We start from the raw sequence: 27,617 nt of genomic DNA, 5'->3' as shown, positions 1-27,617 counted from the left end.
TTGCCAGAGGTGGGGGATGGGAGAAGGGGAAATGAATGAAGAGGGTCAACAATAGAACCAAAACAGCGATTTAAAAAATAGAAAGGAAAATGAAAGAATCTCCAGAGAGCTTCTTAGAAAAACAAAACAGATTCCTGCGGGCTGCCAAGATGGACTTTCTGAATCAGATTATCCAGGAGTGGAGCTTTGGACATTTTAACAAACTCCCCAGGGTACTCTTATGGATAGCAGTCAGGTCCAGTCACTCCACTTTCCCTGGGGAAACTTACGCCCAAACAGGCCTTGAGCCAGTCATCAACAGAACCAAAATCAGAATTAGGTCCTCTCACCCACAGTTAGATATCCTTTCCACACCAAGACCAGAAACCAGGACCCAAAGAACTATACAATATTTATTTGTTTTAATTTTCTTAAAGTTACTAATGCCCATAGTTTAAAGAATCAAATGCAGATCATTTTACAAGGGTTATATGAAAACACGCAGTTCATCGCCTATGCACCCCATCTGGCCGTCCTCACAAGGAACCACTTTCACCTCTTTAAGCTGCTTCCTCTGATATTGAAGGAAACTGGAATGTCATCCCAAAATATGCCTCTTTGACATAATTCTGCTCAGTTGCATCCAACTCTTTGTGGCCCCACAGACTGTAGCCCACCAGTCTCCTCTGTCCACAGGAATTCTCCAGATAAGAATTCTGGAGCAGGTTGCCATTTCCTTTTCCAGGGGTCTTTCCAACCCAGGGGTTGAACCTGTGTCTCCTGCGTCTCCTGCATTGTCAGGTGGATTCTTTACCACTGAGCCATCTGGGAAACCGTTGACATAACTGAGCTGAAGGCAATTAAGCAGAAGATGCAAGAAAAGTTCTGTCTTCCTTCCCCGCTTTTCTGCCTTGAGGCAGGATATACATTCTTTTCTGGAGGCAGATTCTTGTCAGCCCAGCAGTGCACCAGGGAACCTGCAAAGAAATCTTACTCCATTCGGTCCCTTCATATATTTACCTCCCTACAGTTTGCTGTCCTTGGAAGCCTGAAACTGTTTTCCTTTGTCCTGTCATTTCTCTACAAATGTATTGTTGTTTGTTGAAAATGCTATATAAAGTGAAAGTCACTTAATCGTGTCCAGCTCTTTGCAACCCCATGGACTATACAGTCCATGGAATTCTCCAGGCCAGAATACTGGAGTAGGTAGCTTTTCCCTTCTCCAGGGGATCTTCCCCTTCTCCAGGGGATCTTCCCCAGCCAGAGTTCTAAACTGCTATCTTGAGTTATTTTCATTGAAGTTTCTTGGGCACGATGCATGCCACCTGCATTAATACATTTTGGTTTTTCTCTTGTTAATCTGTCTTTTTGTTAAAGAGCCCCTATGAAGTTCTCAGAGGTACAGTTTTGCCTCCTCTACAGTATTTACTCCCACTCTTGGCATCGTGTGCATTTTTACAATAAGCATGCACTGCTTTGCTATTCTCACATAGTCTTCATGATACAGTCAGGAGGGATTGCCAGGTCTGGGGCAGGACCAGGGTGCACAGACCAGGGTGCCCTGGGGGTCACTGGGCACAGGCCACCAGCTCCTCCAGGGCTTGCTCGCGGCGGTTGCCATGGACCAGTAGCACTTCCTTGATGCGGTCCTGCTGGAAGCCCATGTCGCTGAACTGCTCCGAGAGGCGCAGGAACTCCCCTGCCTGAGGAAGAGGAGGCAGAGAGGGCATGGGGGGCTCTGGGAGGCTGGGCCTCTGGCCTGGGCAGTCCCCTCCCAAGTATCCACTCTACATACCCCCAGAAAGCCATGACCCCACAGGCCAGGTGAGCCTGATCCTGGCCAGCATCTATGGTTTTCCTGTATCTCAATGACATGAGGTGACATGGGCTCAAACCTCACTTCCTGTGCCAAGGAAGGACGCCCCAGCCTGGCTGCTGGCCCTCTCTGTCTTGGCTTTACTTCCCCTCTCCCACTCCCTCCTGACTCCCTGTGCTCGTGCCCCGCACTGGGGCAGGAAGAGAAGGCTGCACACTGGTGCCCAGAGGATGCACAGCACAGGGTCTCTGTCCAGGGCCCAAACCCTCACACAGCACAGCCTCTGCCTGCCTCCTCTGACCCCACTGCTCAAAACTTCCCTGCCTCTCCCCCAACCCCTCGGCTTCCCTCCCACCCCACCATCCCTCCCACAGCCTCCGGGAAGTCTGCTCTGCCTCTGGACAGGTCACATTCACTGGGCACGCAGGATGTCCCCCTAACTGGGGCCACAACCTCAGGCCTTCTGGGTTTCCAGGTAAGTGGCAAACTCCCTGAAGAGAGTTCAAGCATCATCATGCTACCTGCCTGGATCCTGTCTGGGTGTCCGACAAAGAGGAGCCAGTCAATATTTGCTGTGTTGATTCAGCCATAAAGCTCTGCCCAGGTGGTGTTAGTGGTAAAGAACCCGCCTTGCCAATGCAAGAGATGTAAGAGATGCAGGTTCAATCCCTGGGTTGGGAAGATCCCCTGGAGGAGTGCAAGGCAATCCACTACAATGTTCTTGCCTGGAGAATCCCATGGACAGAGGAGCCTGGCAGGCTGCAGTCCACGGGGTTGCACAGAGTCGGACACGACTGAAGCAACTTGGCACAAAGCTCTGCTCCCTGTTTCCTCCCCACCCCTTCCCCTTGGGTCCTCTTGCCTTCTCCATGTCTCAGCTCCCTAGGCTGTCTCCTTCTCCCCAGGGCTCAGCAAGCGGGCTGTCTCCTGAGGCCCCCAGACTGTCTCTGGTGCTGGTTGGCCCCTGCACGCCAGGCCTGCACGGGCACCCCACCCACCCTTCACTGGGGCCCGGGCAGGAGCCCCACTGACCTGGCTCTCGGAGAACTGGAACATCTCCATGGCCTCATCCACCAGCCCCTCCTCGTAGCCCTGTCGCAGCAGCCGGTCACAGGCGCTAAGGTAGCTGAGAAACTGGGCAGGAAGGGCCACAGAGGGAAGGACAGTTAGAGCAATGCCCAGGACAGCAGGTGCGGTGGAGGAGGCACGCAAGGGCCTCAGGAGGGCTGAGCTCAGGGCCAGGCTGACTGGGCAACCAGCCATATACAGCATGGCCCCAGAGATCCATGAGCCAGCAAAGAGGTTCAGAGGCCTCCCTGGGGACAGGTGGACAGCAAAGCCTCACCAACTGTCCAAGCTGGGGGCTGGAGTCCAGGAAGAGAGCTGCCGGGGTGGGTCAAGGTGTTCCCAGAACCTAAATGGGGAACAGGCCAGGCCTCAAACACAGGTGTCTACCCACCATCCACCCAGCCTGCTCACCCTCCCTGGTGAGCACCCACCTGTGTGAGGGTGCCTCCTTTTCCACCCACCCTGTGCACCCCCACCCCCCCTCCAGACACATAATATCTTTGCGATCCAGGACTCCATGGGCCCCACCCTACAGCAATGTTGCACCAAAGCTGGAAGGGGAGGGGACAGCCAAGCGCCCACAGGGCCGAGCACCTCTTCCAGCCACTCCCTGCTTATTCACCAGGGGCTGCTTTTGCCCTCAGGATAAAGTTCTGCCTTCCAGCCCCACGTTCAAAGACCTGCTCGCTCTGTCAGCAGCCTTGGCTGCTTCCCTCGGCACCCCCAGACTCCTGCCCATCCGGCTCCAAGGCCAAGGCCAGCCTCACTCCTCTGCCCTGGGCAGGCTCTCCCTACCCCCACTCCCACCTCCGTCTCCACCAGGTGTCCCCACAGCACTCAAGGCTTCCTGCACCAACAGCTCTGTAACTGCCTACTATCTTCCTCAGCTTTCTCATCCACCAAGTTTCTGTCCCACAGGAGGACACCACTATGTCTCAGCCTCCAGCACGGCAGGCAGGCAGAAGGAGCTCAATAAATGTAAGCTGTGTTTATAAACTAAATTAAGAACTACCTTCCGGGAGCTCACAGCTCCTTGGGGGAGATAAACCAGATACAGGAAAACACGAGTGCCAGGCAAATCAAAGCAGGATTTACAGGGAATTGGTGCCAAATGAAGGCTCCAGACGATTAAAGTACAGGTACGAGTGGAGGAGAAGCAAGTCGGATTTCTGCAGACCTTCGGAATGGAGCAGAAAACAGACCACATAGACTACTGGCTTTCAGACTGTTCTAGCCTGTGAACTGCCCAAGCACCAGGGGGCTTCAACAGTAACAGGGGGAGGTTGCTGTTACTCTGAGAGAACTGGGGGCAAGAGGTAGAGGGAGCCCAGAGCGGGGCCCTCACCCCAGGAACCTTGCTCTGGGCACATTCTGAAAACCAACCAACTCAGCTCTCCTGGCATAGTTGAGGGAACTGAGGTCCAGGCAGGGTGGACCAGGGTCCCAGGACTAGGGCCCAGATCACCTGACTTCTTGGCCAGTGCCTTGTCCATGGGTCCCGCCGCTAGAGGAGGAACTTTGAGCTGGCTTGCAAGTAGACAGAGTTTCCGAAGGTCTGTTCGTCTATAGCAAAAGTTCTCAGCCTCAGTGCCGACTGTAGCTACCTGGGAGCTTTAAAACTGCGGTGCCTCAACAATAAATTCTGGAGAGGGTGTGGAGAAGGTAACCCTCCTACATTGTTGGTGGGAATGTAAATTGGTAGAGACACTATGGAGAACAGTATGGAGATTCCTTAAAAAACTAAAAAGAGAGCTACCATATGACCCTGCAATCCCATTCTTGGGCATATATCCAGAGAAAAACGTGGTCCAAAAGGATACATGCCCTCCGATGTTCATTGCAGCACTGTTTACAGTAGCCAAGACATGAAAGCAACCTAAATGTCCATTGACAGAGGAATGGATAAAAAAGATGTGGTACATCTATACACTAGAATATTACTCAGCCATTAAAAAGAATGAAGTAATGCCATTTGCAGCACCATGGATGGAACTAGAGATTGTCATACAGTGAAGTAAGTTAGAGAGAGAAGGTAAAACATCCTACGACATCCCTTATATGTGAAATCTAAAAAAAGATGATAACAAATGAACTTACTCACAAAACAGACTCACAGTCTTAGAGTATGAACTTACGATTACTAGAGGGGCAGAAGCATGCAGGAAGGAATAGTTAGGGAGTTTGGGGATGGTCATACTGATATATTTAAAACAGATAACCAACAAAAACCTACTGTATAGCACATGGAATTCTGCTCAATGTTAGGTGGCAGCCTGGATGGGCGGGGATTAGGTGGGAGAATGGATACATGTGTATGTATGACTGAGTCCCTTTGCTATCCACCTGAAACTGTCATAACATTGATAATCAGCTATACTCCAATACAAAATAAAAAGTTAACAAAACAATAGCCACAAAACACTGGTGTCTCAGTATCACTGCCCACACCCTGCTGATGATGGTAACGTCCAGAGGCCCTGACATGACTGGTAGGGGGAAGCCCGGCACTGGGATTTTTACAGCTCTCCAGGTGATTCTTGTGTGCAGCCAAGATTAAGGGTCTCTGACTCAGTCAAACCCAGTAGACCCAAGCCAGACTGTGTATCAGAACCATCTGCAGATCTTTTAAAATGATAGGTGATAGGCCCCTGGGCCCACTCCAGATCTACTGATCCTGCAGAGTAGATTCCGAGAATCTGCATTTGTAAGGATTCTGCTGCTTGGTCAGTAACTAGGCCTAGCTCAGGCTCCAGGTGGATGAGGATGTCACCTTCAGACCCCAGGATGGGACCCCCAGCAGTCACTGGTCATAAACATATTCTCCTCCATTCTGTGAATGGGGAAAATGAGGCTCAGAGAGGGGCCATGATGTGTCTAGAATCTAAGGGTAAGCCTGGGTCTGGCCAATGGACCCTCAAAAGTGCCACCCATGCCTGTCCTGCAGGCAGTCAGTGGGCACGTTGATCCTGGGGCAGGAAGGAAGGAGTAATGGACAAAGCTTCAGTTCAGTTCAGTTCAGTACCTCAGTCGTGTCCGTCTCTTTGCGACCCCATGAATCACAGCACGCCAGGCCTCCCTGTCTATCACCAACTCCCGGAGTTCACTCAGACTCACATCCATCAAGCCAGTGACGCCATCCAGCCATCTCATCCTCTGTCGTCCCCTTCTCCTCTTGCCCCCAATCCCCCCCAGCATCAGAGTCTTTTCCAATGAGTCAACTCTTCGCATGAGGTGGCCAAAGCACTGGAGTTTCAGCTTCAGCATCATTCCCTCCAAAGAAATCCCAGGGTTGATCTCCTTCAGAATGGACTGGTTGGATCTCCTTGCAGTCCAAGGGACTCTCAAGAGTCTTCTCCAACACCACAGTTCAAAAGCATCAATTCTTCAGCACTCAGCCTTCTTCACAGTCCAACTCTCACATCCATACATGACCACTGGAAAAACCATAGCCTTGACTAGACAGACCTCTGTTGGCAAAGTAATGTCTCTGCTTTTGAATATGCTATCTAGGTTGGTCATAACTTTCCTTCCAAAGAGTAAGCATCTTTTAATTTCATGGCTGCAGTCACCATCTGCAGTGATTTCGGAGCCCAAAAATATAAAGTCTGACATTGTTTCCACTGTTTCCCCATCTATTTGCCAGGACAAAGCTTAGGGTTTGTATTTCTTCCTCTCTCCCTGGTTTTTCCAAGTGCCCTGTCTCCATCACCTGATGCCCACCCTCCTAGACCATCCGCTGTTCATCTCTGACTAAAGACGATTTACTGTAGTATTTGTCTTTCGTGGGGAGAATGGCTGTGAACCCAAAAGAGATGTTCAGTTAATGGTGAAACTTTATAGAACAGAGAGGAACACTAATGTGGTCGGGGAGATCAAGATAAAGTCATCCAATGGCCCTCGGGCCCACACCTTAGAGCCTGGCCCCTGAATGCTCACTGGGAGAAGGCCCACCAGGAAGGTGGTCAGTCTGTGTCTAGAAACACAGCGTTCCTGATGCAGTGAGATTCTTCCAGCCAACCCAAACGGAGGCCAATGCCCTGCGCTGCCCCCAGCTAATCTTCAGATCCCCACAGTGATGACCTGAGACCTCAGCCTTGTCACAGGGTCTGGAGGGGTTGGGGAGGCATGTCAGAGTCCCCACCATGGGCCTGGCCCCTCACAGTGCTTCTGGACTGCTTCTTGGCCAAGGTCCTGGCTTTTCAGCAGCAGCTGAAAGTGGAGGCAACTTTAAATCTACTCTTAAATCTCAGATCAACCTACGGTGCTGCCCTGGAAGATTTTCACACAGAAAATGAGAGAAAAGCACAGTGTAACAAAATTCAGAACCACACCAGCCTGGCATCCACTCTGCTGCCACCACTGACTAATTATGTGAACCTCCCTGACCTCAGTTTCCTCATCTGCAAAGTGGGAACAGTAAAAGCAACCTTGCAGAAATTAGAAGACCTAAATGAATACTCTCAGATTGAGGGACTGGCACAAAGTTGCTCGGTAAATATTAGCAGCACCCCTGCCATCTCCTCCATCATGTTAGCCACCATATGTGGGGCTCACCACGTTGAAAGCTTCCCTCTAGGACTGATGAACCGAGTAGAGCGGGAGCAGGAGTGGGTGGGAAAGAGGACCCAGTGCCTTCCCACCTCCTCAACCTGCAGCAGCACATCCTGATCTGGCTCCTGTTTGAGCCACTCTCCCTCCGTCACTCCCTCACCCAGGAGCAGGCAGCTCCAGACCTCAGGGACTCAACATACGGCCACCATCAGTGACTAGGGAGAGGGTCTCCGAGTCCTCTGATGATGGTGGGACAGAGACAGTAGAAAGAAATATGTGCCATTCAATACCCGTGGCTCAGCTTTCCCACCACAAATAACCCTGGTGCGTAGAAAAAATGCAAAATGGGATGCAACATTCAGCTGGGGGAAGGGGTTCAGATGATAATATTCAATGCCCACCTCTTGCTCCTGCTCATAGTCCTTTCATGCCTCCCTTCTGCTGTGGGGTCTTTGAGAAAACTCTCAGGCCAGCCTTCAAGGCACCCTTAATCTTCCCTCTATTCCCGTTCCTGTCCTATCTCCCACCAGCCCACATCATATATTCAGTGAGACTGTTGGATCAGGGCCTCCCAAGTCCTTCCTGCCTATACCTCTCAGCTGATACTGTTCCTCCTGCCTGGAAGATCATCCTTCTCTTTTCTTCAAATTTAGGTCTTATCCATCCTTAAAGTCCCGCTCAAGGCTTTATACCTTCATGAAGCCTTCTCAATTACTGAAACCTCCCCATGGTAGATTAAGAACAGTCATATACTCTTTGCAGCTTTTCCCATCAAGAGGTAGAGTCTATTTTTCTACCCTTTTAATCTGATCTGGTCTATGACATGCTTTGGCCAACAGTATAAGGCAGAAGTGACTATAATTTCAACCTCAAGAGACTTTGCATCTTCCACTCCTGTACTTTTGGGAACAAGTGGGCTAGCTTGCTGGAGACCTGTGGTCCAGTTGACAAGTTTCACCAACCACTGGATTGTGATCAAGGTCATCCTAGACTATTCAGCTGTAGCTGGGTCACCAAACTGTAGCCACACGAGAGACCGGAGGTGAGACCTGCAAAAGAACTTCCTTGCTGACTCCACCCACACTGCCAACCCAGAGACTCATGAGCGAACACATGGTTGCAGTATTACGCCACTGTTGGGGTGACTGTCACATGGCAATAGATAACTGAAACACCACCAAATCATTCCTGTTCCTTCTGCTCCCAGGCATCTTCTCACCACACCTCTCTTTTGGCAATTCAGGGTTCTCACTCTCCTGCAGGTGTTCTCATATTCTTAGCTTGAATGGGGGGCGTCAAGACTTGCTCCCAAATATTAAAGCAGCTTGGGGTGCTACCTACCCTTGTTATTACTGGTGTCCACTCTTCTTCCAATAGGAGTGGAGTCCTTAAAAATGGAACCTGGTGTGGTAGACTCTGAGATACCCCTTCCAGATACACCTTCCTTGAAGGTCTTATTGCAGATGGTGGTAGCGGTGGTAGAAACCATCAGCTATCTGTCCCTTCAGGGGCTGCCTTAGCTGCAGAGATCACTTCTCTCAAGTCACCCTCTTTCTACCTCTGGTGACTCATTGAGGCAGAGGTATGAAGGCCTGACCATCTCATCCCCAATTAGGACAACTCCAAAGGGCCATATATGCTTCAGAGCTATGGGGTTGGCTGTCACTGGGTCTATAAAGTTCAACCTCTCCCTCTACTCATCCCTGCTTCTGTCCTTTCCCTTCCCTAGAAGTTGTTCCCAAGGGTCTCCTTAATAAATCTCCATATGCCAAACCCCAGTGGAGTCTGCTTCCTGGAAACCCAACCCACAACACTGGTTTCCCCATAGCTCCTAGCTGCATCCAAACACCAAGGAAGCATCCAGCAAATACTTAGGACTAGATTCATGGATGGGTAGATGGAAAGAGAGAGCGATGGATATGGGTGTGGATTAACTGTTGAGGGAAGTGGTCAGAGCTGTGCCATCCAATATGGTAGCTGTATGTGGCTATTTAATTTTTAATTTCATTTCATTATCATTAATAACAATTTTCAGTCATACTAGCCACATTCAAGTAACCACATATAGCTAGTGTTTACTATATTCGACAACACAGGAATAAAACATCTCTCCTGTTGCAGAAAGTGCTATTGGGCAGCTCTGGAAAGATTTGTGACTGCCCAAAGCTTCAGTCCTACTTTCGGGGCAGAGATTTGGACAGGAGTAGAATATTGAGACTCCCCAAGTAGGCATGGAGGGTCTTACTAAACTCTCATGGAGATGGTAGCCTTAGGATCAAGAAACTTAATCACAACCCCCAATAATTAAATCAAAGCTGAAATTCTGCCTCCGAAGAAAAACACAAAATAACTTCAAGTTGAAGATAAAAACAATGTGGCCGCTGACCCGACTCCAGTTCCACAGCCCCCCAGCTCTGGGTCCCCCACTCACCTGGCTCAGGCTCTGCCGCCCCGTCTTCTGCAGAGCCACGATGGCCCTGTGCAGAGGGTACCCCAGGGCAACCACCGGCCCGATGAGGTCTTGCTCCTCCTGGCTCAGGGCAGACAGCAAGTCAGCAGAATCAGGGTGCGATCTGTGGGCAGCACAAGGCTGGGGCACCCGTCCAGGAGGTGGCAGGCAGGTGTATGGGCTGAGGGACTGAAACAAAGACAAGCTGCAAGTGACAGTTACCACTGGAGGTGACACCTGGCTGGGCAAGACATTTTTAAAGGTGCCTTCGCTACAGAGCACAGGGGTTAGTATTGTGAGGATCTTGGAGCCCTGCAGACCTGGGTTCAAATCCCAGCTTTCTACTATTTACTCAGTTTGTTGTTTAGTTGCTCGGTCGTGTCCAACTCTTTGCGACCCCATAGACTGTAGCCGACTAGGCTCCTCTGTCCATGCAATTTCCCAGGCAAGAGTACTGGAGCGGGTTGCCATTTACTTCTCTAAGGGATCTTCCCAACCCAGGGATTGAACCTGAGTCTCCTGCATTGCAGGTGGATTCTTTACCACTAAGCCACCAGGGAAGCCAGATTATTCATGTGTAAAATGGATGCAATCATACCAGATAGCTCACAGGGTTGTTACAAGGCTTAAATAAGATGAGGTGAGAAAAGTGACTAGCAAAGGGTTCAGCATACAGAAACTGCCAGTAGATGATAATATTTATTGCTTAGAACAAGCCTGCAAGAGAAATACGATAGGCTCATTCTATTTTATAGCTACTGAAGTCAAGGTTCAGAGAAGCTGGCAAATGACCTGGCAAACAACACACTTTTGGGACCTGTACCCTACTCAGAATCAACGCAGGGTTCTCGACCCCATAGCTTAGGGAGCGCGGGAGCAGGACTGAGCTTCCTAGCCAGAACTTCCTTCTTGAGTCTGGCTGGACTGGGGCTTGGCTAGGCAAGGAGCAGGATAGGAACTGGGTACAGCTGTGGTACTGGGGAAACCCACAGAGACCCTGGACTAAGGAGAGTGGCTTGAAGGCATTTCAATAGGTTTGGCTGGCATCATCCCTAGCCTGTTCCCCATGAAGAAGCATCCAACTGCTAACCCTGTCCCCTCCTCCAGCAGGAAAGCCTAGGTGCTGTCCTGGCTCCAGGAGCAGAGTGCCTGTGACATGTGAATTCCCTACACGTCCTTATCTTCTCAGAGGTTTCCCTGCCATGGCCTCACCTTAGGATCTACTCTTTACTCCTAGAGTGAAAACCATGCAAGTCTTAGGATTTGAGTCTATGCTTGTGACCTTGAAAAAGATTCTTAGGTGCTCTCTGCCTCAGTTTCCTCCTCTACAGAATATGCGTCCCATCTGCCCCCATCTCTCCCCCACCCCGCTACAGGGTTGTTGCTAGAGTTAAATTTAATTGGGATCAGGGAAGAGCCTCCTAGCATCAGCATCTAGCCCGTGATGTGAGTGTGGCCTGTACTGTTTATATAACCTCTTCTCTGTTTGCTGTAAATAACTGTGTGCAGGGTTGTTTTACAGGTTGAGAAGAGATGGCTCAGAGCAGTTCAGTGACTTGCCTAAGCTCCCACAGCATTGAGTGGGAAAGCCAGACTTTGAGTCTGTCTTTTGGACTTACTTTCACCTTGGCCTTATTCTGTTGCATCTCCTGGCCTGACTGTGGAGTTGCTCAGGGGTAGAAAGCTGTGTCTAAATGTCACCTCCTGCTACTAATCTAACCTAACACATCTGTTCCAGACCTAGATTGTATGGAGTCTGACACTTAAACAATGTAGACTACTTAAAAGGAAAAAGACACAGGAGCATAAACATATGCGTAAAACTGTGCACAAATCCTTGGAAGGGCTTCCAGGCTCAGTGGTGAAGAATGCTCCTGCCAATTGAGGAGCCGCAGGAGACTCAGGTTTGATCCTTGGGTCAGGAAGAGCCCCTGGAGGAGGAAATGGCAACCCACTCCAATATTCCTGTTGGGATTAAACCCACGGACAGAGGAGATTGGCAGGCTACAGTCCGTGCACGCATGCATGCTAAGTGGTGTCCAACTCTTTGCGACCCTATGAACTGTAGCCCGCCAGGCTCCTCTGTCCATGGGATTCTCCAGGCAAGAATACTGGAACAAGTTGCTATGCCCTCCTCCAGGGGACCGTCCGGAACCAGGGATAGAACCCATGTCTCTTACATCTCAGGCGTGTTCTTTACCACTAGCGCCACCTGGGAGGCCCCGGGCTACAGTCCAGGGGGGTCCCAAAGAAAGACTCGACTGAGCAACTGAGCACACTTGCTCAAAGCTTTGGGAGGAGCTAAGCCGGAAGCTTAAGCTTTGCTGGTTTCACTGTGCGTTCACATCTGCTCCCAGTTCTTGGTGCACATCCTTTGTCCTGAAGCCGCCCCAGCCTGCAGCAGCCTTCACCTCCCCCTCAGGACCTGATCCCTCCCAACCCGGCAGTGCTGCCGTGTCTCACTCTTCCTTGCCAATCTCCTCATCGCACGCTTTTGACTTTGTCTCTTCCAATCCAGTCTCTTGCAAGAAGTAACTGCGCTGTGAATATTCCTTGATTGAACTCACCCAATCCTTGAACAGTGGGAAGCCCTAGATCTGAGCCACATTCATTGATTCAACAGACATTCACTGAGCTCCCCCTGTGGGCCAAGTGTGCTCTGGGTGCTCTGGAAACAAATGCAATCCAATCACTGCCCTAAGAGAAGTCATATTCCATTGGAAGAGACGCATACTGGGTAATTACAATTATCCTAACAGGTGCCCTAATAGAAGCAAAGAAGGAGACACAGCGAGAAACAAGGAAGGGGACCTCGAAGCAGGGAATACTCTAGGCACAGGGCTGCAGGAAGGACAGCATGGTACAGGGCCAGGTGAGAGCTGGTAGGGAGGAGTGTCCAACCAGGCAGGGGACCCAGATGTGGGGGCCTCGCTGCTAAGCTGTGGCCTTGGCCAAGGGGACAGGTTCCTTACCGCAACTGTGGGCTTGTGGCTCCGCAGCGGGGGCATGGCGCCGGCCGTGGAAGGCCGCGGGGGCAGCTTGAGGGTGCTGGAGGGCGATGGCTTGGGGCCCAAGGGTGGCGTGCGGGTGCTGGGGAGAGAGGCCTCGGAGACAGGGGAAGGCGGGTTCTGCGTGGGAGCACTGCGGGGTGGAGGCGCCGGGCCCAGGGGCGGCGCGGGGCCAGGGCAGAGGCTCAGAGCTCGGTGGCGGAGGCGGTGAAGGAGGCTGCGGGGGTGGGAGGCGAGCCTGCCCTCGGAGAGCCGCCGGCTGGCCCCAGCCAGCTCCGACCTCACGCCGCGCAGCACGTCCAGCGAGCACCGCTGTTGGCCCAGGCGGGGGCTCGCCGCGGAGCTGGGCTGGGGCCTGCAGGGCTCCGGCTCTTCCTCCGCGGCAGACGAGGCTGCTTCCTCATTCTGGTCCTCCTCTTCCTCCTCCTCCTCCTCCTCCTCAGGCTGCTCCTGGGATCCGGCCCCCGGATCTTCAACTGCGGCAGGCACAGGTTCCAGCCCTTGCTCGGGGCTGGCCAGCAAGAGCCAGGCCGGAGGGGCGGAAGCTGCCCCCGGAGCATCGCATTGGACTGGGCAGGGTCCCCGGATGACAGCCTCCACCCAGAAGAGTGTCCTCCTCTCCAGGCTGAAGTCGTGCTGCGGAGACAAGGCCAGGGGAGGCTCTGCCAGGCAAACCAGGGTCTGAGGGCACACCCCTACCTCCTGGCCCCCGGGGAACCTATTCAGCCACAGACTCTCCAGGCCTAGACAGCTTCTGATTCTAAGCCCCAGGCCTTCATCGCAGGCCACCCTCACCCTCGGTTTTAGCTAGCATTGGAGTGGATGGCTGTCAATAACAATTTAATAGCAGACTCTGTAGACAGGACAACGTGAGGAACAGGTTAACAGAATGAAAGTCTAAGTCCCTTTGCCACTCAGCATATAATTGAATAACAGTGCCCTAAACAATTTCTCCAGGGGACTTCTCTGGCGGTCGAGATTGAGAATCTGCCTTCCAATGCAGGGGATGAGGGTTAGATCCCTGGTGGGAGAAGTAGGATCCCACATGCCAGTGGGGGCAACTCAGCCTCTTCACCACAACTCGAGAAGCCAGGTCACCCACAACTACTGAGCCCGCAGGCTGCAGAGCCTGCACCACTAGAGAGCCCATGCATGCAGCAGACAGAGAGCCCACACACCCAACAAAGACCCAGTGCAGCCAAAAAAAATTTTTTTTTAATTTCAACAAAACTTTTCCTTCACCAAGAAGCTTTCACTTGAGCTCAGCACCATTTGTCACTGAGCAGCTGGCCTTGGAGGGTGCCCCAGACACACAAACCTCTGCATGGAGTAGTACTTGCCCCCATCCCATGTGCTGCCTTCCAGCTCTTGGGGGCCCAGGAAATGTAAAAATCTTCTTCTTCTTTTTTTTTTTCCCCTGAACTCTATGTAGTTGGTCCTAATGTTATTCCCAATTCCAGATTATCAAAAGGAGGCTCAGGAAATTTAGTTTGCTCGAGGTCAGATCAGTGGTGAGTAGATGAGCTGGGATTCCTGTCCATCTGACTGATCAAGCCACCTAAAAAACTAAATGTGGAGCCCACATAAATAATTTAAATTAAGAGTTTATGTGAAGCAAAAATAAAATATTCCCATTAACTACTATTAAAATTAAGAACTGGAAATATAAAACTCCATTAAAAAATATAAATATTCTTAAAAGGCAACTTCAGTGCTCTGTGATGGCCAGGTAAGCCTGGGGGAGTGGGGGGCGGGGCGGATGTGGGAGGCAGAAAGGCAGACAGGAACTGCCTCACTGCCTCTCCCCTCACCCCACTCCTGACATGACCCTAAGTTGGGGAGAGGAACAGAACTTAGCTGTTCTAAGTGTGGTTCCCTGACTGAGGTCAGGGAGTGTATCTTATTTCTCTCTGTTCTTGAGGCCCAGGGCACTTCTGGCTCCAAGCGGATATTTGTAAGAGTGTACAGAATAAATGATTAGAAAAAGAGACTGAAGCAAAATGTGTGGGTTGGGAAGGACAGAGAAGGTAAAAAGACCACTTCAGAGCTGAGGAGACCGTCATGGAGGGAAAGAGACTGAGAGATAATGAAACAGACAGTGGAACTTAGGGGATAAAAGGATCCAAAAACCCAATAAAAATACAAGCACTTGCAATTTGTGGAACCTAAGCAAGATGATTCTAAAGTTCATATGAAAAATAAACAAATAATAGCCAAGGGCTTCCGTGGTGACTCAGTGGTAAAGAATCCACCTGCCAGTGCAGCAGACACAGGTTCGATTCCTGGTCCAGGAAGATCCCACGTGCCATGGAACAACGAAGCGTGTGCACCACAACTACCGAGCCCACAGGCCGCAAGTACTGAAGCTTGCACACCCTAGAGCCTGTGCTCTGCAACAAGAGAAGCCGCTGCAATGAGAAGCTGCCACGGCAACTAGAGGAAAACCTGTACAGCAACGAAGACCCAGTACAGCACCACCCCCACCTCCCCGCCAATGCACACCAAAAAAAAAGAATAGCCTAAAAACCTCTGGGGACAAAAAGAGAAATAAAGGGGACTGGCTCTACCAGCTGCTAATATATATTATAAAACCTCAATAATTGAAGCTAAGGTACTGCACAGAGAGCCTAAAGGTAAAGAACAGAAGGTCCAGGAATGGACGTTATCTGTGGGACTTTAGTAGATAATAAGGTGGCATCTCAAGCAATGGGAAAAAAGAGGGACTGGTCAATAAATGATGTTAGTGGAAAGAAAATAAAATTGGATCCATTCTTGCATCCTACACAAGGGGAAATTCCAAAAGGATCAAAGATTCAGTTATTTGAAATGAAACTATAAAAGTACTAGCAGAAAAGAGGAGAGAAATCCTTTATAATCTCAAGTAGGGAAAACATTGCTCACTCTGAATTGAAACTGAGAAGCTGTGAAAGTACACACATGCACAAGTGAAAATCTGCATGGCAAATACACCCCACAAGCAAGGTCAAAGGCAAATAACAAACTAGCGGGAAAACAGGACTGATAGCACAGACAGGAGTGCCTAGAAATAGGTAAGAACAACCGACAGCCCAACAGGGAAACAAACAAAAAGATATGAACAGTCCACAGAAAAGGAACTACAGATGGCTCTTAAACACATGAAAAGCTGCTCAATCTCACTCACAATAAGAGAAAGGAAAATAAAACTATACTGAGATACCATTTGCCTATCCCTCAGCAAAGATGCAACATCTGATGACTCCTTTGTTGAGGATTGCAGCTAAGGTATAAGCCCATTTGTAGAGTGCTGTGCATGCTGAAGTCACTTCAGTTGTGTCTAACTCTTTCTGACCCTCTGGGCCACAGCCCACCAGGCTCCTCTGTCGATGGGATCCTCCAGGCAAGAACACTGGAGTAGGTTGCCATGCAAGATCTCCAGGGGATCTTCCCGACCCAGGGGTCGAACCTGCATCTCTTATGTCTCCTGCATTGGTAGGTGGGTTCTTAACCACTTGCAGTGCCACCCGGGAAGCCCTTGTAGGGTGCTGGTTGGATGTTAAACAGTATAACCCTTATGGAGAGCAATTTGGCAATATGATTTAATTCATATAGTCTTTCCCTGCGGCATTGCTTGTAATGGCAAAAGACTGGGAAGAACCTAAGTGTCCATCAAGAGGGGATTCATTCAGTAAAGTACAGTATATCCATATAACACAATACCATGCAGTGAAAAACAAACTGAAGAAGCATTCTGTGTATTGATATGGAAAGTCTTCAAATATGTTAAGTGAAAAAAATCCAGAAGAATAATGTATAGAAAATGCTACCTTGGGTGTGAAAAAGGAGGAAATAGCTGTATTTGCTTGTATGTACACATATAAGAATCTATAGAAGAATACATTTTAAAATACAAGTAACAGAAGTTACCAGGGCAGGTGGGGACAGGACAGATAAGGAAGTGTCAATGGAAGGCTTTTTACTCTCTTAAGACAGGCAAAATGCCTGGGAGTCAAACTGACCTCGAACCTTGTTTTTTTAAAAAAAGTGTTATTGGAACACAGCCGTACTCACTCACTCCTTTATGTAATGTCTACGGCCCTTTCTCCCTACAATAATAGTGTGGAGTGATTGCTACTTTTTACTATCTGGCCCTTTACAGAAAATGTTTGTTGACCCTCGATCTATACATATATATATATATATATATATATATATATATATATATATATATGTATTCTTTCTTAAAAATTTAATGGACGAAAAGGAAATCAACTCTAATTAAAGGAAAACTATGATGAAACAACAAAACACAGACTTGCCGAGGCTCCGCAGGAAAGCAGTAGGTGCAGGAGGTGGACGTGGGCTTTAGGGACTGACGCTCATGTTGGAATCCTGGCTGTGCCACTCACAGCCACAAGGCCCTGTTGGTCACGTGGGTGGAACTTTGGTTTCCTGTGCCCTGGAGAGGGAACACCCACCTGCTACAAGGGTCATAAGAATGAGAGAGAAGAGTGAACCTATGAAGCGCACGTGGCCTGGCCCTGGTCCATAGCAGGTGCTCTATGAATGGAAGGTATTTTTTTTTCTTTTTCAGGCTGCTACAGATTCATTGGGTAATCTAACCACTATCTATAACATTGTTGCTATGGGAAAATGTGTTTCAAGTTCCAAACACTGGGAATAAAGCCCAGTAAACTTGGAAGACTGACCAGGAGAGGCTATAAATCATACGTGGAGTCCCATGCTTCTCTATTTGATAGCTGGCCACAGCAGTAAAAGAAATGGAGACTCAGGACGGGAAATAGGCTCAAGGGAGATGAGTGGGTGTGGAGTGCCCACCCTGAGAACAGGAGGCAGGGCCAGGGCCAACACGTGGGCTGGGACACAAGATGTAGACTCAGCAGAAGGGTACCTATTCCTGCTTCTAGGAGGAGTAACTTTCAGAATAGCCTCCTCCCAGCTTAGCAGAGAGGGAATAGTTATGCTAGTCTGTCTACCTCCACTGGAGCTTAGTAAAGCAACTTCCTTTTCCAGCAATACAGGCCCTACTGCCAGAGTGAGGGCCCACAGCACAGGTTCTCTGGGGAAAGCAAGAGCTCCTGCCGCACCAAGAGGAGGCCGCTGAACACTGTACTCAGAGCTTTACGAAGCTTATTTCACTTCTGGGTCCTGAGGAACTTAAGTGCAACTCCAGGGGCTGCAGATGAAGTCTCCTGCTTCTATGCCTCCAAGCTACTCAAGCCTCTCTACCTGACCCTCTCCAGGCCTCTCCTTCCTAGACTGGTTTCTCTGCACCTAACTTCCCATAACCCTGTATTTTTTTGCCCTTGAACATTATGTGTCTGATGTCTCTCACTTTCCAATCCTTCTCTGAGCTATCATGAAATGATCTGCAATCAAGATCTAGGTTTTATTTTTTACGTAATTTTTAAAATTAATACATTTATTTATTTTTGGCCGTGCTGGGTCTTCGTTGCTATGAGCAGGGTTTCTCTAGTGGCAGCAAGTGGGGCTACTCTCTAGTTGCGGTGTGCAGGCTGCTCATTGCGGTGGCTTCTTTTGCTGCGGAGCACAGGCTCTCAGGTGCACACACTTCAGTAGTTGCTGCACATGCGCTCAGTAATTGTGGATCGCAGGCTTAGTTGCCCCGTGGCATATGGGCTCTTCCTGGACCAGGGATCCAACCATTTCCCTTGCATTGCAAGGCAGATTCTTAACCCCAGGGAAGCCCAGGACCTGGGAATTAGTCCCATCATTGCCACTATCTTTGGACAGATCACTTCCCTTCTGTGAGCCTCAGGCTCCTCATGTGAAAAGTGAGTGAGAGCTGAACTAGATCCTCAAATTTTCCTACCAAGTGGCCCACAGACAGTGCTGAATGAACACACAAGATCCCAAGGACTCAGTCCCGAGAGATCCACCACCAGCTCCACAGCTGTTTGCAATCCTTCTCTTTCATTTGTTAAAATTCATGTGGATTTTGCCTTCTACCTCATTATATATCTGTGTTATAATACAAATGCAATAGGTTTCCTCCTAAATCTTCAAATAAATTTGACTCACTTGGAAGTTAAATAATCATGTTTATCCTGAGGGTATGTGATCTCACCGTATACACTGAGGGCATACCCCAGTGTGTGAGCCATGGGGCAAGGGGTGCTTCATAGGTGCCCCATGGATAGGTGTACTTTGGGTCTGTGGAATAGTAATCCATTCTGATGTGTCCTGTGTAACTGTCTGCATTGTAATCTCAAGATAGCATCTTAGCCCAGTGGAGGGATTCTAACAGTGGAATTTTAGACTTGGCAGTAGGCTGATAGAGAAGAGAGGAATTGGAATTGGAGTATCCTTGCAAGGACTCTCAGTAACTCCATACAGGCATGTTATTCTTTCTGGTTATTCTAAACGTAAGATGCACTAAATAGCCCCATGTTCAAGTCTCTAGACTTCTTCATGGAATATCTTTTCCTCTTGGGTTATTTTCACACTTCCTAGAATATATGAGAACAGGAGTGGCTGCCATTTAAAATCAAGGAACAAGGGGCCTCATCAGGCTCAGCATCAGACCCACAGACCAAAGGATGAGAAGACAAACAGAGAGAGGCACTTACCATAGAACCCAGCAGAAGTTCCCTGCAGTCTGGAATACTGAGATCTGGCCCAGGGAGGGGCTCTGTGTCTATCACAAAGCCCTTGGGCACCTTGAAGGGGACATCATCCAGGGCATTCATTCTGTCAGAGGAGTGTGGAGATGGCTGAGCAGGGCTGGAAAGAGCAAGTCCCTGAGGACCAGGCCCAGGCCTCAGATGGCTCACTGCTCTCCTGTGTGGTGACTTGGCAGAGCCCCACACAGCCAGGAAGGGAACGGTGAAGTGACTTGAGCTGCATAAGGGAGGAAAAATGAATAAAATCAAGAGCCTTCAAACTGACAGCAACTGATATTTTCATGTTTAAGTCTTGCTCTCTAGACCACTGTTTCCCAAAATGTGGTCTATAACACTAATTCTAAAGGGTTTCATCAAGAGTATTCACCCCAATGGTGAAGAAAGAGCTATCAAATTACACAAACTCTTCCGAAAAAGAAGGGAAAAAAAGGAATATGTCCTAACTTGTTTTGATTTCAGCATCACCTTAAAACCAAACCTGACAAGAAAAGGAGAGGCAGATATTTCATGAACATAAATGCAATAATCTTACCCAAAATAATTATGGATAGAAAAAATACAACACTTCCAGGTTGAGTTTAATTTCAGGAATGAGAGACCTCTCATTCAGTGGAAATAAAGATAAATATCAATAGAATAAAAATTTTAAAGTGTGTAATCATGATGCAGAAAAAGCACTTGATAAAATCAATATCCATTCATGATTTTAAGAAACAATAAACAAACTCTATTTGGCAACTTAAGAATAGAAGGGAATTTCATTAACCTAACAAAGAATGTCTCTAAAACATCTAAAACAAACATCCCACTTAATGGTGAAATAGTAAAAGATTTCCCCAATATTGGAAATGAAATAAAGATGTCCCCTTCATCTCTTCTGTTCAACACTGCCTTGGAGGTACTAGGCTGTGCAAAAAGAGAGGGGGAAAAAAAGTATTAGGATTGGAAAGAAAGAAAACTACTTCTAGAAATAGAAAACTATTTCAAGATGACATATTTATATGTAGAAAATCCAGAGGAAGAGTATGTTATGTTGTAAAGCAATTAATACAGTGTGATATTGAGAGTTTACAAAGAGACCAACAGAATAGAAAAGATAGTTTAGAAGCAGATCCACACATATACAGATCCGTGATTTATGACAAAACTGGCCCTGCAGAGCAGTAGGAAAATGAAGGTCTTTTTAAGAAATGGTTCTGGATCAACTGGATATTCTCCAAAAAACAATCTTGACCTCTACCTCATAAACAAAAATCAGTTTCAGGTAGGCTGTAAACCTACATGTGAAAGGTTAAGAAAAAAACTTGAAGATAAAACAGGAGAATATATTTATGACCTTAGAAAAGGCAAACATTTTGTAAAATGTTACAAAAAAGACTAACCACAAAGGAAATACTGATCAATTGGGTTACGTTAAAGTTAAGAACTTCCGCTCATCACAGCATTCTGTTAAGACAGTGAAAAAGCAAATCACATAGAGGAAGAAGATATTTGTAGTACACATATCTGACAAAGGACTCATATCCAAAATATGCAAAAAGTTTCTACAAATCAATAAGAAAAAGATCCCAAAGTGGGCAAGATTTTTAACAGGTACATCACAAAAGAGGACATAAAAATAGCCAATAAACATGATGTTGTTTAACCTCATTAGCCCTCAGGGAACTCCAAAATGAAACAATGAGATATCACTACACACACACAGAGGAAGGGCTAAAATTTTAAAAAGCCTGACAATATCAAGTGTTGATGATGTTGTGGTACATCTGGAACTCTCAGGCACTGTTGATGAGAAAGTCAATTAATATTAGTCAACAATATCTGCTAAGCTGAAATCTAAAAATTAAAAATTCACACATAGCCACTGAACCGTTTGGTTAAGATCAGTTAACCAAGTGCAGTATCAGTTTATTAATACAACAGCCAGGGATTTGCTTTTTTACATATTTTGGACCACATTAAATGCAATTGCATTTAAAAAAAGCAAAATTCATTCATACAGAATTCAATTTCATGACTGCCTGTAATATACACTTAAATCTAGACTCTTGACCACAGGAATTTTACAATCAGGGTTTACCAGGGAGTACCTCTGGCTCAATACATCATCCCTATCAGGATGGTTTCGAAGTCCTGCTGTGCCGGGTCGCTGGGGTCATCCCCACACACATAGGAGAACATCCCGTGAAGAGGAAGAGTGGATAATCTGAGGGCATAGAGGTCAAAGGAGGCCAGATGGGCAAATCCTTTAATTCCCTCATTTCTGCTGTCTGCCCTCTCTTGTCATTGTCTTACTGTACAGAAGGCTCGAAGGCTTCTCCACCCCACGTTGGGAAACAGTCTCCCAGCATATTGGGAGTGAATCTTCAACTATAGGATCAGACAGCTTCCAGTGTGATCACTAAGTAACCTACCCAATCAACCCTTCCTACAGGGGACCTTTGAGATATAAGGAGTTGTAGGGAACACATGAGAGTGAGGAAGCTTTGGCAGTCTCAGATTTGTTGTTTACATTTTTGGCCATCATTAGAATTTTTAGCTATGGGGAAGGGCCACAGTTGATTTAGACACAAGTGTGAACTGCGCATCCAATGAGCAAATATAGAGCCCCTCTCCTGCTTCCTTTCCTCCACTCCAACATCTGTATCCTAATGATATTCTCAGCACTATACCTGCTTCTGAAGTTCTTTAAGAGTTTGAGGATTCTGGAAGCACATTTTAAGAGCAGCCAGGACTATAGTGTAAGACATGATCTAGTTAGACCATATTCTAAAATGACAGTCACTCTGCTAAATACAAAATAAGAGGCACAGATCATTAAGTGATGACATTCTTCAGAGGAAGGGGAGTATTCCAGTCCTTATGGGGGTTGGGGAAACTTCAGGAAGATAGGACTTGATCTGGACCCTGGAGGGTGGGAGAAAAGCCTGCGGAGCAGGGAGAAGGTGAGGTAGAGAGAGAACATAACTCCAGGGAGAAAATAGCTTAAGCCAGGGAGCAGGGGCAGGGCAGAGTGAGACAAGCTGCTTGAGTCAAGTATATGGTTTGTGTTGAGAAGCAGTCTGCAGTAAGACTGAAGGGGTGCAGAGGTGGAGATGGGGAGGGTGCTGAACTTGAACTGAGTGCCAACACCATTCAGTAAGCAGTGGAGAAAGCCCTGAAGAGATCTGAAGAGGTGGGGTGAGGGTGGGGAAAGGGGGATAATAGGAAAGCCAGTCTATGAATGCTCCGACAAACTGCATAACCCAGGACCTTTCTAACATCAGTTCATCGGTCTGTGCCCACGTGGCTGTTTCTGAGCCTGGGGCTAGGGGCTGGGTGATAGGGATGGTAGTAATTGATCTACATGGAGCCCCAGCAATGATACTAGTAGTATAGGTCTCCACTATACTCTCAAAATGACTTCATCCTTGCCCACAGTTTCAATAATCTATGTGCCAGTACTCACACATGAAATTCTCCAATTAGGCCCTTCTAAGATCAAACTTTGGAAAAGGCAATGGCACCCCACTCCAGTACTCTTGCCTGGAAAATCCCATGGACGGAGGAGCCTGGTAGGCTGCAGTCCATGGGGTCGCTAAGAGTCGGACACGACTGAGCGACTTCACTTTCACTTTTCACTTTCATGCATTGGAGGAGGAAATGGCAACCCACTCCAGTGTTCTTGCCTGGAGAATCCCAGGGATGGGGGAGCCTGGTGGGCTGCCGTCTATGGGGTCGCACAGAGTCGGACACGACTGAAGCGACTTAGCAGCAGCAGCAAGATCAAACTTATAAATGCAACTGCCTACAAGGCCTTTCCTCCATAATGTCTCAAGGGTGCCTCAAACTCAACATACCCAAGATAAACTCTGACAGTTCCCTCCCCCAAACTGCTCCTCTTCCTCCAGGATTCCTTATCTCAAGGAATGTCTAAGATACACACAAAAGCTTGGGACTCATCCCCAACACTTTCTTCCCCTTCACCGCCACCCATCTCAAATTCCCACCGGATTTTCTCTCCTAAATCTCTGGAATCTAGCCATTTCATGCTACCTCCACTGCTGCCGTTGGAATCCGAGCCCCCTTCCTCCCTCACTTGGACAACTGGTGTCCATGTATCTTCTCATGCCTTATCATTCTGTTACATACACTGGGATGAAATTGATCATTTCAAGCCATTCTGATGTTTAAAAGCCTCCAATGGTTCCCCCCTACTCTCAGAATAAAATCAGACTCCTGACAAGGAATTCCAATGCCCTGCGGTGTCTGGCCCCTACTCCCTCACTTGCCGTTTTATTCTCACCATGCCCACCTTCAACTGCATTGCCCTCTCAGCCCCACAAAGAGTCCTTACATACACTATTCCAGATACCTGCAGTGTTCCTCTTTGTCTCTTCCCACTAGTTAATTCTTCAGAGCTCTACTGGAACATCATGTCCCCAAAAAAGCTTTCCCTAACCCCCAAACTTGAATTGGTCCCACTAGTACAGTGGCTTTCAAGGTTTTTTTCCTACTGTGACCCATAGAATGAAATACATTTGACTTTGTAACCTAGTAAATACATACATAAACTGAATGATAATTCTTATACTTACTATGTGACACATAGATATTTTGTATTATTTCACCTAAAAGCATTACAGAACACTCGGTTTGGGGGGGAAAAAAAAGAGGGGGGAACCATAGCTCTCCTTCACAGCACTCGGTCCACTTTTTGATTGTTGGATGATTATCTATCTCCTTTAAAGCCTGTACTCGTTCGGGAGTATTTGGTATTTTGCTCACCATTACAGCCCCTGTACTTAGCAAATTATCTGAGCCTCAACAGGCACTTAAAAAAATTTGAACAATGAAAAATATAAATTTGTGACTTAATACTGTTTCTTTGTAGTGCATATCACAATTACAACTGACTACTCTAGACTAACTGCAGGAAGGCAGGAATCCTATCTGTTTGCCCCCTTTTTATGTCTCCAGCATTTAACACTGTACCTGGAAAATGGTAAATAATAATTCCCCAAGAACACCATTCAAATCCTGGTAACCAGCTTCTGACAAGAATAAGTTAATGAAGTTGAAAAGTGTCTGCTGCTCTTCATAGTTATCCATTCTAAGTCCAGTTGTCTCCAAGACTTCAATCTTTGCTTCAGAGACTAAGAAAAACCCAGCTTATTCCAAAAGGAAAATGGAACCTTCATTGGAAACAAATTCTTCATGGATAGTCAGGTGTGGCAAATCAGAAACTACTAATGCGTACACCCAAAAGTAACCAGTTAATTATGTGGGAATAGCTGGTTATAAGTAATTTTTTTTTTAATTTAGTTGGAAATGCTTCATGTAATCTCTACTCTGTAAATTATGTCACAGCTAATACTTCACAGCATTCACACTCTTTCTATATATTATTCTTATTTGAATGGAATAAGACATACTTTGCACTTACCTTGTAATTCCCAAGATAGCTTCTCTGAGGACAAAATTTATAGAAGTAAATTGCTACAACAGATGGTATAATCCCAGCTAAGCTTCTCAATAATCCTTGCACAAAAATCACGTGGACATAGGAGCATGAATGGCTTTAGAGTGATTAAATTGGTTGGCTAAAGCAAATTCTTTGACGTCATAAACTCAGACACTCCCACTGAACACGCTTAGTATTTAACATACAACTAATCTCTTTTATTTTTCAATCTTCCCTGTACTTATCTAATTTCTTAAATGCTCTTATTAAGAGTTTCTCAAAAAAAAAAGAAAAAAAAAAAGAGTTTCTCACACATCTAGTGTCTCCTGTTAATTTGTCAAGATAAATTTCTTGTATATAGGACATGATGAATTAACACATTTCTGGTTAGTCTTTGAAGGATTTTAATTCTCTATTTTCATTTATATATGTTGAATACATAGAGAATATAGGCTATATGCTGCATGCTAAGTTGTGCTGTGTGGCAAGTTGCTTGTTGTGTCCGGCTCTTTGCAACACTATGGACTGGACTGTAGCCCACCAGGCTCCTCTGTCCACGGGATTCTCCAGGCAAGAATACTGGAGTGGGTTGCCATTCCTCCTCCAGATCTTCCCAATCAAGTGATCAAACCCACATCTCTTATGTCTCTTTCATTGGCAAGCAGCTTCTTTACCACTATCACCACCTGGGAAGCCCAGTATAGGCTACACCTATAAGGTAAACTTGGAACAGGATACTGGGATTGAGTGGGAACTCAGGATCGGAGTTAAAGAGGCTCCCACTGGCCAAACATGAAGCAATCAATAAGAAATAATAACAATGGGTTGAAAGAAAAACCCATTTAGATCCGAATTCATAATGACACTTAAAAACAAAATTTACTAGTAACTTTTAGAGGATGCAACTCATTATTTTGAATACTAGTAAATAAAATCATGTGTTTATTTTTTGCCTTTCCTATACAAATTCTGGTCCTGTGTAATCAAATAGTTGATGAGGTGATGCTTCTCCTTTTAATATCCCAGCTGAAGTAAAGAAAGAAGGGCACAATTAAACTGTCAAGTCTTTTGCAAATCCAAATACGAGAGTCTTGAATAACAATGGCTGCTAGAATCACAAAAGGAGACAACCGATTAGTCCTCCTGTATTTAGTACCAGGTCTATGATATACTTGCGCCAGAAGATCCTGATCTTAATGTGATCAAGCCTCTAGCGTGGTCCAAGAGAAACATACGAGCCACATGTGTAACTGTACATCTCAAGTCAAACTCAGTTTCAGTTCAATTTCAAGTGCCCAACAGCCATAGATGGCTATGGTACAGTTCTAATCATTAAATTATAAGAAATACAGGAACAGAGCAATATGTAATCACAATGATGCAGTTAGCTAAATCCAGACTGGGAACTCTTTAGAAAAAAAGATGATCTGATTTCCTCAAGTAATAAGTTGCAAGGGAGCGAAAGAGTGAAAGTGCAACAGTACATAGGAAGAAGACCTACGGGTTGTGAGAAACTTAAGAGACACATCAGCTAACAACAACGCATAGATTGCATCCAGATCTTGATTTGGAACAAAATGTAAAACACACATTTCTGAGATCATTTGAACACTGACTGGATATTTGATGATACTAAGGAGTTATTCATTTCTTTAGGTGCAATAATAGCACTATGGTTAAATTTTTTTAATGTCTTAGAGCTATATACTGAAACACTTATGAAGTAATATGGCACCTGAGATTTGCTTCAAAATAATCCAGTGTGATTGGTAGGGGTACAGATAAAACAAGATTGGCCAGGAGTTGACCATTATTTGAAGCCAGATGATGAAAAAAATTATACCATTCTACCTTTCAATGTTTTAAATTTTCCACAATTGAAAAAAAAAGAAAGAAAAGAAGACCTGGGATAAGATTACAGAGACACTGTCCATATTGTCAGAAGTACAGTTCGTGAAAGACACTACTGTAAGTCTTCTTTCTGAACTCATGACCTACCAGTGGCTGCCGCCACGACGACACAGGGCAATAAACTAGGAAAAACTTAACAAAACAAAAAACCAAGCAAATAACAAAAATAATGCTCACTTTATTAAAACTTCGCAGAAGCCGAATGACAGGAAAGAGGGAATTGTTTTTTCCACCTGAGACTGTGTCTTCTTTTCCCTGGGTTCCACTGCCTGAGTTTTCCTGAGTCCCTGCTCCACACTCCCTAAGCTCATCAATGCAGGTATCTTCAAAGCAAGGCTCTCTGGAACCAAATATATATTGTACAATTCATCTTTTATTTCTACTTGTCCTGCAGCTCACCAGAAAATGGTGGAGATTTATAACAAAAGGGCACACAGGCCTGTGGGGTTATGGGAGCCTGACCATGTCAGATTCTGAGGTTTATGGGCTTAGACACACTTTGGAGGAGTGGTGGCACTCACACCCTATCTGTTAACTCTGTAATGCATAATATAGAAACTCAACAGTGCGAATGAAACAAAAAAGGGACCAATATGTTAGTTAGTATCTTGTACCCAAGTGCTTCCAATTACATGAAATCACTTCCAAAGCTGAGGTGTCCTTTCCTGCTTATCCAGAGCTGGATTCCACATACAAAGTCTAGTGCTTGAGGTTTGCTTTCCTGGAGCAAATGCCTAGTTACTAAATG

General features: G+C 46.8%; 1 protein-coding gene across 1 annotated transcript; it reads right to left on the bottom strand.

The window, feature by feature from the left end:
- Positions 1–27,593, bottom strand: UBAP1L (ubiquitin associated protein 1 like). Its single transcript, XM_025296330.3, has 6 exons — positions 24,941–27,593; positions 19,462–19,732; positions 12,836–13,507; positions 9,846–10,052; positions 2,828–2,929; positions 1–1,682 (listed from the first exon to the last, which is right to left on the bottom strand). The coding sequence occupies exons 2-6, from the start codon at positions 19,579–19,581 to the stop codon at positions 1,548–1,550; spliced, it is 1,236 nt and encodes a 411-aa protein (XP_025152115.3). The 5' UTR covers positions 19,582–19,732; positions 24,941–27,593; the 3' UTR covers positions 1–1,547.
- Positions 27,594–27,617: the final 24 nt, after the last annotated feature.

The sequence above is a fragment of the Bubalus bubalis genome, chromosome 11, assembly GCF_019923935.1.
Source record: "Bubalus bubalis isolate 160015118507 breed Murrah chromosome 11, NDDB_SH_1, whole genome shotgun sequence".
NCBI lineage: Eukaryota > Metazoa > Chordata > Mammalia > Artiodactyla > Bovidae > Bubalus > Bubalus bubalis.
The sequence above is the reverse complement of the archived record's forward strand: the minus strand, read 5'-3'. Positions and strand labels throughout refer to the sequence as shown.